The 16684-nt window shown below is 37.7% G+C and overlaps 2 protein-coding genes across 2 annotated transcripts; both read right to left on the bottom strand.

Moving 5' to 3' along the window:
* Window positions 1-3464: 3464 nt before the first annotated feature.
* Window positions 3465-3872, bottom strand: LOC115227985 (general transcription factor II-I repeat domain-containing protein 2-like). Its single transcript, XM_029798671.1, has one exon. It carries the CDS (start codon window positions 3870-3872, stop codon window positions 3465-3467), a length of 408 nt encoding a protein of 135 aa, XP_029654531.1.
* A 4115-nt stretch (window positions 3873-7987) lies between these two features.
* On the bottom strand, window positions 7988-9211 carry LOC115227984 (atlastin-2-like). The gene is made up of 2 exons (XM_036498797.1): window positions 9017-9211; window positions 7988-8691 (listed from the first exon to the last, which is right to left on the bottom strand). Exons 1-2 carry the CDS (start codon window positions 9209-9211, stop codon window positions 8476-8478), a joined length of 411 nt encoding a protein of 136 aa, XP_036354690.1. The 3' UTR covers window positions 7988-8475.
* Between the last annotated feature and the right edge of the window lie 7473 nt (window positions 9212-16684).

The following is a 16684-nucleotide window of genomic DNA, read 5'->3' as shown; positions in this document are numbered from 1 at the left end:
TTGAGACATAGGGATAAACAATGTCTTTAGGATACGGCATGAGAGAGAGACAGGTCGGAATATTTTCGGGCATTTCAATCCAAACTTTGAATTTGATTGCGTTCTTGTTAAGCAGATCGGCCATTTCAGACAAGGAAAACCCGTCCTTTGTTTGTAGAACAACCTTTCTCATTTGATTAATATTTTCTAGATATAAGCCCACTAGTTTGTCGCCTCTATTTTCCCCCACTACTGCGAGCGTGGCGTGGCATGCCTGAGTGATGACAGCGCCGACCGACCAGCCTAGATCAGTAACAAGATCTTTGCGAACAATGATGTATTGAGTCAAGCAATTCATAACACACCAGCAAACTTAAAATTAATATTACCTAAATTTCATTCATGTTTTAAAAAGTGTAAAGTTGATTGGTGATTTTAAAAATAATATTTGGCTCTATTCCTGCCAAAACCCAGGTTGTTACAAAATCCACGTGCGAAAATCTCCCTAATGATGATCTCCCTGATTTAAGCTCTCAGTTGGTGCCACGTCAGTTCGGCGTTGCGCAACGCTTTTAACAGTGTTCGCAGGGATCACATCCTGGGAGTCGCAGACCCCCGCTGCCCGGCGCTCTATCCGATTGTTCATCTATCTTACGCTGGTCGTTCAATCTTTTATTTAGGAAAAATTTGCTAATCTCTGCGTCTGGTGTTTCGCAAAGGATCCATTTGGGCCTCTCCTATTTGCGCTCGCAGTGGACCATATTGCCCAAAGACTGTCAATTTCTGGTATCTTGATGATATCACCTTGGGTGGTTCACTTGAATTCATATGGAACGATGTTGTTGATATTATTTCGGGCTTGGTCAAATCGGTCTATCCCTCAATGGTTCACTCGGCTTTCCCGACTACTCTTTATTTGATCAGGCCTTTGCATCCCTTTCTGACAAGGTTGTCGCTCTCAGATCGACAGATCTTAAAGATCTGATTGTTCTTGGTTCGCCAATCTCCGGTGGAGGGATATCCACTGTTATTGCGGATAAGAAACGTGAGTTAGTCCTCACTCCGGAACAAATCTCCGACTTCAATGCACACGTAGGACTATTTCTCATTAAAAACTACCTTCGTATACCGCGTCTCACATACTTACTCCGTTCATCCCCGTGTTTCCGGGAACCCGACCCGTTGTCTGACTTGGATTTTATTATCTGGAAGTCTGTCAATAAATTACTCAATCTTAACTTTTTGTGCAATGTTACTTGTGCAATGTTATTTCTACGATTCGCTGTTTTCCGCACGTGCATGGGCATCTCTCTGCCTTGCTACTTATCTTCGCTCTCGGCATTTAGAAATTGTGTCAATTCTGTTCTTTTTCTCTCTCCTAAACATTTTAATCTGACTAAATACTCTTCTGCTCTCGAAGTTTGGACTGCATTTTATCTGCGCTCCTCTTGCAGGAAAGTAAGTGCAGTCCCTTTTCGTCAACGTCCTCACCGCATTGCAGCGATGATTTGCGCAAACATCCAGGCCGAGTAGGTGACTCCGATGCCTATGTCAGCATCGTCTAGCCACGTCCCGATAGTGGAAAGAGGGAGAGCATTCAGCCAGCTGCCAGAGTGAGGGGCGGATGCCGCACGAAGGCATGCCAGGCGGTGTTGGTCAAGGATTGCCAAGAGCTTAGGCACACACACTCGGCATGCGATAGTGTCCCAGGCACTTTGGGAGGAGAAATCTCCAGGCCTTTCAGAAAAAGAGCGATCCCAGGTAGTAAGCCCATCCGAATGAAACCACAAAATAAATGATTATTCTCAACCCCAAAATTTCAGAGGTAGGATTCAAAATTTCACACACTTTATTTATTTATTATACATTATGCAATATATTACTGGTATAAATAAAATTGCCAACATTTAAATCTAAAGCTGTGATATAATTGTGCAGAATGTTTAGTTCGTGTCCTGTCAAATTACAAGACTTTGTTGAACTTTATCAAACAAACGACTGTCGAGAATATTTAATGGCCCACAATATTCTCGACCACGAAGATTACTCCTCCTCGAGACTGGAGGGCTGCTTTTTAGCCGCCCTCCAACATTCGCATCAAAAGGCCATCATCATTACCGCTTTTCGCGTTGCTGGCAAGTTTTCCTGTGCCAACTATTTGGAATCCTCGCTTCGCATCGACCTCAGTTTGTGTCTTGATTGACCTCCCAGTCAACAGAAAACGCAAGTTTGGAGAAGTGTCTATTCGTGTGGTCTTAAGACACGAAAAAACAATTCTTCAAAAAAACGAATCGACCCACCCACTCCCCACCACCCATTCTCACAACACACAACTCAAAATGCCCAAATGTACGAAAAAGAAAAGAATCAGAAAAGTGTTATCCCTATTTTGTTGTTGTGGACGGCCATTTCAGAAAACTGCAGAAATGTTGGATTCGCGTCAAACAGTCCCTTCTGACGTGGTGGGCGAGTCAGCTGACCCGACTCCCCACATCCACGAATCCTTCCAGTCGAATTCCATTTGCAGGGACTTGAGCAATGTGAGTTTGCCCAGTTCTGCAAAAAAGCATTCCACGGCCGTCTCCTCCCGTACTCAAACAGCACTCGATCATTTAAAGAGAATGGCCAACGTGGTTTCTGACCCCCTCGTGGTGCTGATTGAAGTGGAGTTGTCCTGTCTTTTGTTCGACGTGTTCTTTGAGGGAGAGAACTGTCTACGACTTGTGTTGATTGTGACAAAGTTGGAATATCTCGACCAGCTGTGGCACAAGTACATCAATTCGGAGCTCAAGACGTCCATCGACGAGTGTCTTTTTGGATTTATCCGACCAGACGACTTTTATGTGGAGCTGTCCTGTCATGAGTTTGCTGAGGCCAAACGTGAATTGTCTTCTAAATGTTGATTTCTTATTTTTTCAATTTATAAAATTATTAATCATTGGATTTTATTCTATTGGTCATCTCAGGTTCTCCAATTATCCACTCCTCCCAATATTTGTAAAGACATGTCTCAATTACCCGTGTCAATTATCACTTTTCTTGTTTATGTGAAAAATGTGGAGCTTATTATTTGGCTCAGTCGACTAGATTTGTATCCACGCTTTCATGCACGCATCAGGACTATTTGAAAGATTACAAATCAATACGTTGTTAAAAACCCATCTATCTAAACCAGGGGTCGGCAGGATTTTTGTCTTCGCGGGGCAAAATTTTATTTTTGTATGCGATCCGGGTCAAACGAGAAAAAATCCTTATCGGTCACAAAAATAAGGTAACGCTTGCACATTGCGATCTTTCTTTATCAAGTTTTTTTTGCAACTTTTTTACGAAATAAAAATTTATCAGTTAAAAATGATTATAATGAAGTGAATTTATTTTACTCATTAATCTGACTAGTTGCTAAACGTAATATATCGTTAAGATGTGAATCGGTAATCCTCGTTCTCAGACAATTTTTTACATTATTCATTTTAGAGAATAACTGTTCACATAAAAATATGCTTCCAAATATACAAGCCATTTTCTTTTATAAATTCTCCGTCTGAAAATAGTTTCATTCGTTTCGCAATTATCTTTGAAATTTCGTAACTTGTACGTGTGATATCATCTTTTTCACAACTCAAATTATAAAAAAATGTTGTTTGCTTTTGGTAATTTTGTTCGAGTCTCTTAATTTCCTTTAAGCGAGATTCTCCTGTAAACTTGCTGAATTTTTCGTAATGTCGAGTTTCATAATGTCGCTTGATGTTATAAAGTTTTTTGACAGCAACTTTTTCGAAACATATTAAGCATATAGGTTTTCCATAATCCTCAATAAAGAAATATTCATGAGTCCAATCTGGATTAAACGTACGGGTTTGAAGATCTTTAGTTCTTTTCGAACAATTCGGCATTCAAATTCACCACACAAAACTACTAACACGTTTATAAATTTATTTAATTTTTAATAATAGATAAAATGTATGTATAAATCTATATTACTAAAAGTCTAGTACTTTACTAAATTTGCCCGCGGGCTATGTTAGTTGGAAAAATTTGTCGGCGGGCCAATTTCCCTTAGTATTATAAAATTTGTTCGCGGGCCATTTTTAAATCTTCCTGGGCCTAATTTGGCCCGCGGGCCGCGATTTGCCGACCCCTGATCTAGACACTTTATGAATCAAAATACACAGATTCACTTGTAAAACTATACTAAAAATAAACAAATTTCACTCTGAATCTCACATAAGTCAAATCATAATTTCCATCACCTATCGAATAAATGAAGAGTTTTTTAAACTTATGAATCGTGATGTCCTAAACCTGTATTGTTTTACGAAAATATTCTATAATCGAAATCAACAAACTGAAAGCACTAAATATTGAAAAGAGAAATTGTCCTTATTTCTGTCTGAACAAAAAATCCATTGAAGATTACATCAGTATTATCGCATACAGTAAAAATGGCAATTTAATGACGTTATTAATTACTAAGGAAATTATATTTATACGTTTTGTGAACAATCGAGGATTAATTAATAAAGATTTTTGCCGACGATGTAAAATGATTGCATGCAATCTCTACCAGACCTACTATTTTTGTATGACCATGAATCTCGTATATAATGCGGGGTATGAAGCATCCATAATTGAATGGTCACGTCAATGTGGGTCTATTTCCGGTATTCTGAATAAGTCACTTAATTTGAGAGTATCATAAATTGCTATGTTATTTGGCGTATAAGCCAGACATGCCACGGTCTTCGATTTCCTCCAAGGCCCCTAAAGGTATTAGATATCCATTTTAATTGACCAATACAATTTATACCCAAATAGATATAGTCTCAATTCTGACTGCAGGACGACATTTAAAAACTAGCAGTACTAATTCCCCGTCAAAAAAACACACAAAACTCGAAACTCATACGACAACGACTCACTACGTAAGAAACAGTAAAGTTGAGTGATATTGGTGACTGGTAAAATCTAGAATCTGTTTGTTACAACCATGTCAATTATAATAACGGTTGTAATTGTTGCAATGCTTTTGGTCGGTTTGTTTTTAATTTCGCGTACACTGAATATTGAACAAAAATTGAGAAACAGTGCAAATATTGTATGTTAATAAATCATTAAAACTATAATCACGTAAAGTGGCAACATATGTACCGATCCTTATAATCAATGCTTGACAAACTTTACTGGCATGCTAAGCATTTTAGGGCAGTGTTGCAAGGTCCATAATTAAAACATGGAATATATGCCAGAATATTTAATCCTTAGACTTTGTGTCCCCAGAAATACAAAGACTGCGATGAAGATGCTAAATCAAAACAAGGGAGTCCAATGACCGATTATATGAAGATTAAGTTTGTTTTGATACATTAATTACAAATTTATGCTTAAATTAATATAATGAATAATTCTTGAGGTCGTTTCCCGAACGGACGATCAAACTCGAGTTGGGGACAGCGAATGCTATTTTGGTGTCAAAATAATTTAACTCAAAAGGAGTGCATGGAAAATCTGCTTAGCAAGGATAGATCCGACTTTGAACTAATTCAACGACAAAGCCGCCCGGAGAAGGCCACTATAGCTGTAAATCAAGAAAACAGAGAGAAAAACAACGATGCCAACATTATTCCATGTATGATGTGTCAACTCGATTATCCAGATGACAATACCCGGTTTATAATCAGTCACCCCACAATTATTGGCAGTGACTATATCAATGCCAGCATAATTGTACATCACATTTATTGACATACAACCGTAGAAAGATTACTTTGTGAAAAATCTGACTTACGTGATCACTCAAATACCCCAAAATGAAGACACTACTGCAGATTTTTGGCAGGTAGTCCACCAAGGAGACACCACTTAGATGGTCTGGGAGTCCAAGAGCGGAATAATCGTGTGCAGCGTCGATCCAGTTGAATTTCCAGACGTGAGTTCTGAAATTTGGCCGTTGATGAAAACAGATTCATATCTTTACGACGTTACTGCATTCGACTGAGTGGTTTAGATTGAAATCCTGTCTTCGAATGCGTCTCATAGCTCATACATAGTCAATACTGTGTATATCAGAAGTAAACACACTACACATACAAGAATAATCATTGTCTTTTGCTTTCAGAATTTTAACGGAAGTGGTTTGCCGAATTCATTGGAGGAGTTTGCTTTCTTTCGCCAGTCAGTATTCTTTTTTGAAGTGGTAGAATTGTTGAAGAGTCGTACATATCAGCTCCAAGTACAATGATAATCGCCTGTTCGACCGGGGGTGGCAAAAGTGGTCTTTTTGTCCTCTTTGACTTGACAATTAAACGTCTATGCGCGAACTCTAAACAAATCGACTTGCGTGGTTGTTTGGAATTCCTCCAGGAGCACCGAACAGTTATTCTTGAATCGAAAGTAGGACTTTGTTTTATTTCACTAAGGAACAATATATTTTCGCCATTTCTTGTATTGCGGAGGAAATGAAAACTATTTTACAAAATAATATCAAATAATTCCACAATTAATCTTTTTAATTTGATATTTGTAACATTTTTTAATACAAAATGAATTATTAAAAAATATAAAAATACAGCACAGTTCAGTATTTAATTCTCCGGGAAAGTCAATCAAATTGGAGAGCTATCATGCCGCCTTGTAGAAAAACAGCCGAAGTAAAAAAGCGAGCGGCGGGGACAATTGAGGTTGCCCAGGGCATTAGAAAAAATCATATGGGTCACGATATAATGTCAGATTTATCGATAAGGGGGTGAAGAGTCTAGTAGTTTATTGTTTTGAATGATGGTAAAAGTGGAAATGTGGTTGCGTATCTGTTGGTCCGTTTTTCGGAGGCGGTAGCTGTCGAGACACTGACAGGAGACGTTCAGTGACTGTACAAAGGTCAGCGTTGTGGAGGCGCTAAAGTTTTTGTAAGTTCATAAGGGATAAATTCCAAGACCAGCATGGGCTGCCATAATTAAGGGATGTTTGAACAAATTGTTTGTATACGATTAGTAAACTTTCTTTTGCTTGACCGAACAATTGGCCCGATATGGTTTGACTTTACTGCATGTGAAGTGAATGTGCTGAGAAAAGGAAAGGCATTGGTCAAAGACAACCCCCAAATTCTGGGATGTTTGAAAACGAGTAGTTTTCCGTCGTGTATATATACAGTCCCGACAAAAAAATTGTGGTAAAGTCAATTGGTGGGGCAGTCTAGGTGTGCTTGGAGCCTGACTTGGGTGATTTCTCGTGTTTTTGGGCAATAACAATGTCCTCTGCGGAATTAAAGAGTAGTGTTGGGTGGGCATGTCGCTCAAACGGAGGTAAAGGGTAGAGGAAAGACATTGTAAATAAACATTTCTACACAAATACTGTTCCTGCCTGTTATTCGACGAATATATAATACCCCTCATGTGAATTGTAATGTTTGTAAATGGAATAAAAAAGTGTAAATGGGAAATTAATGAATCAAAAAGAATAAGTCATTAATGAGAAAATGAAATGAACTAATCAGGAGGAATTTTCTTGATAATCGAAGAATGTTTACTGGCCAAATTCCGAGTAAGCTGACTGCTGACGAGGGCAGTGACAACAAATGTATATCCACGAAACAACTAAAATAAAGAATGGAGAATTACATCATTCCAAATAATATTCCCGATAACGTCCAAATGGAGACTAAACTCGATATAGTTCCCAGTCAATCGAATATACACCCACAATGCAAGGAAAAAGAAAAATACAAAAGTGAACAGATTGAAAATATTGGCCAGAGAAACAAGCCCAACCATGCTCACAACGCCAGACAAAACGTAGAATACAAAACTCAAAATGGAAAAGACCAGCGGAGTCCTGAACATGTTGACCAGACTCTTTGAACTGTTAGCCTTGGAATATTCCCGGTACATCTCGGTGATATTGATCTCCAACTGAGACCTGTACTTGCAACTCATCTCCTCCGTCCCCATCTTCTTTCGACTGGAGAAGGCAGTCAAGGCGTCCTGAAAACTGAGATCGTGGGCAATGGCGAGGTCGTTCTCGTTGATGTAGGGCTTACTGCTGTCACAAATCTAGAAATGCGACATGCTGGTAACATTGTCCATGGCCTGCTTGTACATGTCGATGCCAATGTGCATGGCCGAGAGATTGTTGGCCTCCGCAGTGGCCTCGTACATGGTCATGGGGTGAGGCATGTCGTCCCCCTCAAACACTTTCAAGTACACCTCAATTGACGTGCCCCCAATACCTTGAAGTATTGTAATAATTCCTTGCAAGTGATTTCAATCCCGTCCACCTTCTTGGGCACTAAATTGGAGACATCGAGGAGTTTGGTGGTCATGTCAGAAAGGATCCGCACAAATTCCGGTTCAATGTCTTTTATCCGCCCATCAAAGTGGAGAGACGAGGCCACTTTAATTCCTGGGTGGGGCATCAGCAGACATTGAATGTGTTCAAAACAACCCCGAATGAACTTTCGGACATCCTGGAGTTCCCTGTGCTGTCTCTCCGATATCTGGATGGTCAGACTGGACCAACATTAAGTCGTCGGTTGAGAATAGTCAGTCCTCCCTCGTAGCCATAGTCTGCCTCGTAGGGATATGCCCAGTCCCGAATGAGGAACAGAAGAGACTGGAAGGGCTTCACCTCGCTGACATCCATGGCCACTCTCCCGTACTCAGTGAACAACTGGAGGTGGTGCAAGTCGTCCTCCTGGATGTTTTGAGAGAGGTTGTAGATCTACAAACACTGGCTGGACAAGCATACCATCACCGAACTGATCATCGAACTGAGAGCAAACACAGTGGCACAGTCCCTCACTGTCGAACTCGAGTCAAATGCTCCCTGCGTGTCCATCAGGAACACGGCAACCTATTCCTTAAGGTTTTAACTCTCATTCTACTTTTTCCCCGTCGGGCTTGCACAATATGAAGGGCTCACTCCACAACAGAATCCCCGTCGTCTCCCGTTCACTTCCTCCCCGCCAACTGAATCCCCCAAGTGGCTGCTCTTTGTCATCCAACCACTTTGATTTGTTCTACAAACTCAGTTTTATATCACAAACATCGTGTGACAGATATCTAATGAAGAAGTCGAGCAAAAATGACTTGCCCTTTCTGAAAGCTCCGGCCACTGAGAGTATCATCACTTTCTTGTCCTTCACTCTGTTCGACGTGAGGATGCTTTCTAGTAGAGGTTCATTCAGTTGAAAATTATGCTCCTCGCTGACAAATACAATTTGGGCTGGATATCCCTTCATTCAATCTAACTAATAAGGCAACAAAAAGTAGTACACCAACAATGCAATTTAGAAGAATTTAATTTCAATTGATTTTCAAAATAATATTGTTTTATTCATTTAAAAATATAGTATAATTACTTTAATTACCCGAATTAAAATTAAAAATTTATTTTTGGCAGTACTGTTCTCCACTAATGGTTAAAGTGGCGATTTGCTTCTGAAATCCCTGTTCACCTTCGTGGCATATAACGGCCTCTTATCAAGAAGGAACAATTGACTAGAGATATGTACACAGCTCACAAAAGACAAAGGACGGTCTTAAGAAGGGACCTTTTGCAACTATTGTATTGCAATAAATTTAGGAATCGACAATAGTTGATATTAAATACACTTATTTTCCAACACTGTAAATGAAAACTCTCTCTGATTATTCTCGACAGTCCTTCGTCTAACAAACAAAACTGGCGCGGTTCCGATTCTGATCTGTGGTATTTACTGTATTTGATTTAAAAAAAAGTTTGTGAAAACCCAAACGATCTACGCCCCATCACCTGCATGTCTAATCTATACATGATAGTAACTAAATGCGTCCATTTGGAACAATCGGACTTTGTGGATTCATTTCGTCTAATTTTCTATTGGAACAAGAAAGTAATGCTAGGCGGCAAAAGAACTGGTCCTCATTAATCAATGTATTAAAAAGGAATATCAAAACAATCTTAATCTTTACTCGGCATGGATCGATGTTAAAAAGGCATTCGATTCTGTTAATCATGACTTTGACTTTCTACTGCAAATATTTCGAACTGATCCCCTGAAAAAACGAGCTCGATTGATATCACACACGTGGAGAACTGAGTATGGATCTTTATAATTATGCAACTCTTGTTGAAAATTTTAAAACGCAAGCTTAGAGAGGTAAGAAGGTTTTAGACGAGCTCTAAAAAGCAAATATTGTCGACAAATATTTCGAACTGATACCCTGGAAAAACGAGCTCGATTGATATCACACACGTGGAGTACTATCGCAAGGGATATCCGCTCGAAAAACCATCTCGATTGGCGAGATAAATTAACTTTACTTCGAGCAAATCTCGGTGTTTGAGGATAAGTTAGACTAGGAACCCGCACACTCGGAGTTATCATAATACAAATAACCCAAACCTATTTTTGTAATACAAGGATTGGGGCACAGTCTAGCTTTGTGACTGTGCTGGCACGGTTACATTGGTAGAGTCTACCAACACATGAGTATGAATTTGTCGTGACTCGCTCCGTTTCAACTCATCTGGGCTTTGTAAAATGCGGCGATTGAGTGGGTTAGCCCCGAACTTCTTCCTGACTTAATAGTACAACTAAGAACCTCGTCTCCTCTTTGTCTATTTCGAGTGTACTCATCACTGGGTCATGGGGTATTCGAGTAGAGAAATTAAATTCCCTTGGCACAGTCAAGGCTAAACTGTGCTTAGAGCAGGAGTCTCACTGATTATAAAAATTCTTCCATTTTCTTTTCAAAATGAAGAAAGGCAATGAAAACATTGAGCAATTTTTATAACAAATTAAATTATGAAATTAATAATCTCGACAAACTTATCCAATATAAAAGTTTTGAGTCACTGACAAAATCAATTTTAAGGTAAGTACAAGTGCACTATAAATCTCTAATTCTATCGTGAATCCTAAAAATGTAAATTATTACAAACTTGAAATTTCAAAAATCAACAAAATAATCAACGGCGATTACATGCCAGAAAGCTGGTTTTTACTGGAATTACATATCTAATTTCTAAAAAGAACAATTGTGAGACCCCGAAAGATTTACGGCCTATAACATGCATGCCGACACTTTATATGTTAATTACCAAGTGTGTTAATGGAAAACTGTCTGAGTTCATGGATGCATTTGGCTTAATTTCCGACAGTCAACTTTGTACGAGGAGACAGTGTCAGGGTGCTTAAGAACAGGCCCTTATTAACAATGCTAAATAAAGAGCATTGAAATGGGCTATACTCTGCATGGATTGATGTCAAGAAGGCTTTCGATTATGTTGACCACGACTTTCTATTTCATGTGTTAGAGTGCTCTGGGATACCAACTTTGTGAAAAGGACTGTACGAATGTGGACTGTAAAACTCTATGTTGACGGAAGGAGAATTGGTTCTGTAAAGTTGAGCCGAGGGATTTACAAGGAGACTCGTTATCCCCGCAACTGTTTGGTATGGTGATGGACCCACTAAGCAGGATTTCTAATGCCATGTTTCCAAAGCTTCAGATAATCAACAGGACCCAAATATGTTGACCTATTCTACTAATCATTGTTCTTCATTGACGACCTAAATATTTGCTCTTAAAGAAGAGATGTAGTAATTAAAATGATGGAAGCTGTTGATGGATTCTTTAAAATTTTGGCTTGGAGATGAATTCAGAAAAGTCAGCATCAAATGTTAAATCTTTATCTTGTTGTGAGACATTGGAAGGGGTCAAAGGATATCGCTACTTGGGTGTACTTGAAGATGCAGGAAGTAATTCCTTAAGAGTAAAGTAATGGATTCTATCCTTGGAAATGTAAAGAAAAGGATAACCATGCTTTGTCCTTAAGAGTAAAGTAAAGACGAATTAAATGCGGTCAACTTATTCCACGCTATAAATGAATATGCATTTCTCTAATAATTATTACATCGGACTTATTGAACCTCATGAATTTGATTGTATTGACCGTCAAATACGACAATTTCTTACGACTTCAGACTCCATCTCAAACCTGCAAATAAAGAGAGGTTATATTTAAATCGGAAATCTCTTGGGAGAGGACTTGCTTCAGTCTCTTTCAGAAGTGAACTGATACTTTTCCAGTTCATGAAAAGTTTAGACAGTCGACAGTATGCTTGCGGAGATCTGGATTCCTGCGTGTGATACAAATAAATGGCATATGGCACAATTGCCGGATTTCTCGCCTCCAAGTATGCAATTCTCGACATGGAGAATTTGAGTGTTGAGTTTATCAAAGATGCTCAAAGAAAATATTGCTTAAGAACATCAACTGTAAAATGCTACATTCGGTTCTATTAAAATGCATGGACGAACAAATTTTCCAAATGGGCTTTGCCATTTGTAATATGACCGTCTCCTTGTGTCTTGTCCGTTGAAATGTGAATAAGCAAATCCTAATCGGTCTGCAACCGAAATGTTAAAATATAGTTTGTCGTTTATTTTTTTTCTTTAAATTTTGATAAAATTCAACTTTTTTTATTCATTTGTAAAAAGTAGTTTGAATCTTCGCTGGGAAAAATATTGATTCAAAATCAATAATGCCTATATTTAAATACTTAAAAACGTGAACAAAACATTCTAGAGACATCAATTGCCAATCATGTGATCCAATTCGCGATATCCTGCATTGACGGACAAACAAAGTTTGTCATCTTTAAAATAAACACATTTATGTTCTGTACTCTGATTTCTATTTTAAATTCCACTATTGAATGATAACGTGAAAAAAACGTGACTCTGACGGACTTTGGTCTTATTTCCCACGACTGGTATGGAAAGTGAATATCTCGGTCTGCATTATCGCGAACGGGCTTATTTTTTTAAATAAAATGTCAGCATTCGTCAGCAAAGGTCATTGACAGGCTACACTCCCTCTCTTGTCGCCTCAGTGCCGGCCGTATACCCAAACATGCCGCCCTGAATGACATTGTCAAGCGCGCGCTCAACGCTGCTGGATTCCCTTCGGTCCTGGAGCCGGTTGGGTTAGACCGTAGTGACGGAAAACGTCCACGCTATTCCCGTTCAAGGGGGGACTCGCTCTCGTTTGAGACGTCACCTGTGTCGACTCGTTTTCCTCGTCATCTCTCATCGACTCTGCCTCCGCACATGCCAAAACGAAAAAAATCGCAAAGTACGCCTCATTAGATAACACCTGCCATTTCGTCCCTCTGGCTTTCGAGACGAGTGGGATAATCGCCCCTGGCTTTAGAGAAGCCCTGGAGTCCCTTTCGAAGATTAGTTTGATGATCTCGACGAAGAGTCACGAGAGACGTGAGTCTAGCTGGCTTTTTCAGCGCATTTCCCACGCGATATGCGCGGAAACTGCCTGTCTATTCGCTCGTCCTCTCAATCAAAGAATTAACGTGAATCATTGAATTATTATTATTTTATGAAAAAAAACACGCGCATCAATGCAAAACTACATTTCACGGGGCAAAACAATTCACATTGGCCATTGACTTTAAGTGATCGAGTGCTGAAATGTGCATGGATTTGAGCAACGTGAGTTTGCCCAGTTCTGCAAATATAAAAAAGCATTCCGCCGTCTGCTCCCGTGTTCAAATTTCACCACTGGATCATTTAAAGTAGTGATGCACCGATAACCATTTTGGATTTTGCCGATTACCGATTATCGGCCAATTTCACCGATTACCGATTAATCGGCCATTATATTATACATAAAAATATATCTATATGTAATATTTTATTAAAAATGTAGTTAAATATTTTGTTTAACATGTCGAGCGTTGTATGGAAATTTTTTGATGTCTCAAACGAATCACTATGTATTACAACAACATTGGATCCCAGATTTAAAACAAGATTTCATAAGACTTGTATGATTGAAAGAATTAAAAAATTGATTGTTAAATATATGAAGAATAGTAATTCTCTGACACGAAGTTATCTGAAAATGCCATTTCTTTGACAAAAATACAAAATTCGGAAACATTAACATTTGAAGAAATATTTTCTCAAATTTCATCTTCTAACCGAATTATGTCTATGAAGAAAAATTACCAACATTGCTATTTGACGGAACTTCAAAATTATTTAGAGCTAGATTTAATACCACGAACTGATAATATATTACGTGGTGGAAGAACTTCACGAATATATTTCCCGCTTAAGTAAAATGGCGTTGAAATATTTAACAGCTCCTGCTTCGTCTGTAGAAAGCGAAAGAGTTTCAGCACAGGAGGAAATATATATCAACCGAAAAGAAATAGACTTTTGCCAGAGAATGGAGGAAATGATGATGTACCTTCAATATAATTTAAAAACATTAGACTTTAATTATTGATTCTTTAAAAAAATTTGTTTTTTTAACGTTTGTTGTATACAATTGTATTTCGGAAAATAATTACATTACCGATTAATGGCAAAGTGGCCGATATCAATTATCGGCCGATTAATCGGTGCACCTCTAATTTAAAGAGAATGGCCAACGTGGTTTCTGACCCCATCCTGCTGTTGATTGAAGTGAAGTTGTCCTGTCTTTTGTTTGACGTGTCCTTTGAGGGAGAGAACTGTCTACGACTTGTGTTGATTGTGAAAAAGTTGGAATATCTCGACCAGCTGTGGCACAAGTACAATCAATTCGGAGCTCAAGAAAACACAATTCTTTAAAACAATTCTTCCTCCTCCTCTTCATTAAAAATAGGATGAAATTCAATTTTCAAAATTTCAAATAAATAGAATATACAGATTGAAGGAATAAACTCGCAAATATTACAAAATGATGAAATTTCAGATAATTTATATCCGATGCACAGCGACTTTGTCCTGTCTTTAAGAAAATGCAAGAATGTTGTATAAAGAATAAAAATTTTCATTAAAAATAGGATGAAATTCAATTTTCAAAATTTCAAAATAGGTATAATATACAGATTTAAGGAATAAACTTGCAAATATTACAAAATGATGAAATTTCAGATAATTTAACAATTAAAAGTAACTACATCGCGAAGTTCCCTTCTGAATCCAATTAAATAAAAAAATAAAGATCGACAAATAATGTAATACAACAACAAGGTATGTCAACCGCGTGTTTACACGTGCATAATTTATTAGGTTTTCTATTAATAATTGGGTAACCAAAAATTAAAATAATTTATTAATGACAACAAACATTATTTTAATTAAAACACAATGAAAACAAACATTACGAGCTGGCTTTTTCAGCGGATATCGTTCGCGATATTACGTGGAAATTGCCTGTCCATCCGGTCGGCGACTCATTTAATTTAGTTGACTTCTCTATTTAAAAAAAATTAAAACAAAATTCTACCTAGTAGCTTATAAACAGTGTAAATATTAGAGCGCATATCTCATAGTGTTTTTAAGTGATCAGTAGGGCAACCAAAAGTCAATAATGTCAACTTTTGGTCAACTTGGTCAATTTTTCTATTTTTAGGTCAACTTTGTCAATTTTTGTATTTTTTGTCAATTTGTAATTTTCTGCTTATCTAAAATTATTAATGAATTCCCTAGTGAATTTTAAATTACTCCCGACGGATCATTATATTGTAAAATATGCAGGATTACTGTTTTCTTGTTCTGTACTGCATGTCTGTTTCAAGCAAGATGAATGAAACATATCCTAATGACCTATCTACGAAGAATATTGATAGAGAAAACACTACTAACGTAGAGAAAGTGGTCAGGGGGCAGCATAAAGCTCAAGAAATCCACATCGAACCTCATCCCTGTGTTACAGAACCTGTTTTTCGAACAAGACTACTATCTTTACAAGCAATTATGGATCAAGTACAAACGGATGACAAACTGGAATGGATCCATGAAGTAGTTCAAGCTATTAAATCAAGATTCGATCGAATACTGTATGGAGGATAGCCTCTTATAACAAAAGCTTTCAATGAAAAGTTCTCTTCTACCAAGTCAGTTTCTAACATAAAGATGTTGTTGAAAGTCAAAGGAAAAAAGGCCAAAATTTTCATCGACAAAATATCTGATGCAAATGACCCAAAAACTGAAGTCTCCAATTTTAGAAAATGCTATAAAGAATTTTGTTTCCAAATAGAGAAAGTAATATCAATCCCACGTGATTTACGAAAGACAACAAGAAAAGTGCCTTATCAGTTACTAAAGAAGGAAATTTTAAATGGGATTAATTCAGCAATCTGGGAATTTTCCAAATCCAATTATCCAAAAAATTTAGATGACATTACAGATTTTGTATATGCGGGGCAATTAACTTATGAATACCTGACAATGTCGACTCGAAGAAAAAGCAACTGGAGTGAGCGCATTAATGAAAAACTGATTAATCTGAATAAGAAGTTGGATCAAATTAATTCATTCGACTTACAGAAAACAAACCAGAAATTTGATGATGAAATTAGAGAAACTCTTCGTGAGTACAGATACAAAAAGTCTAAGAAGGGAGAATTTGAAAGAATTTCTTACATTCAGGATGAAATAAAAATTTTGGAAAAAAAACTCAGAATCCACGAGTCAAGAAAGGAGTTCAGAAAACAAAATTGGTGTTTTGAACTTAACAGAAGATATTTTTACAGAAATTTGAGTGAGGATAAGAAAATGTTAAATTCGAATTTGATGAAGATGATTGTTTATCTTTTTGGAAAGAAGTATGGAAAGAACGTGAAAGGAATGAAGAAACATTTACGTTAAATAACAGATCTACTGGTGCTGAAACCACACATGCAGATTTCACTAGAGAATTCATTATCGATGTG

This window comes from Octopus sinensis, unplaced genomic scaffold, assembly GCF_006345805.1.
Source record: "Octopus sinensis unplaced genomic scaffold, ASM634580v1 Contig08756, whole genome shotgun sequence".
Lineage (NCBI taxonomy): Eukaryota > Metazoa > Mollusca > Cephalopoda > Octopoda > Octopodidae > Octopus > Octopus sinensis.
The sequence above is the reverse complement of the archived record's forward strand: the minus strand, read 5'-3'. Positions and strand labels throughout refer to the sequence as shown.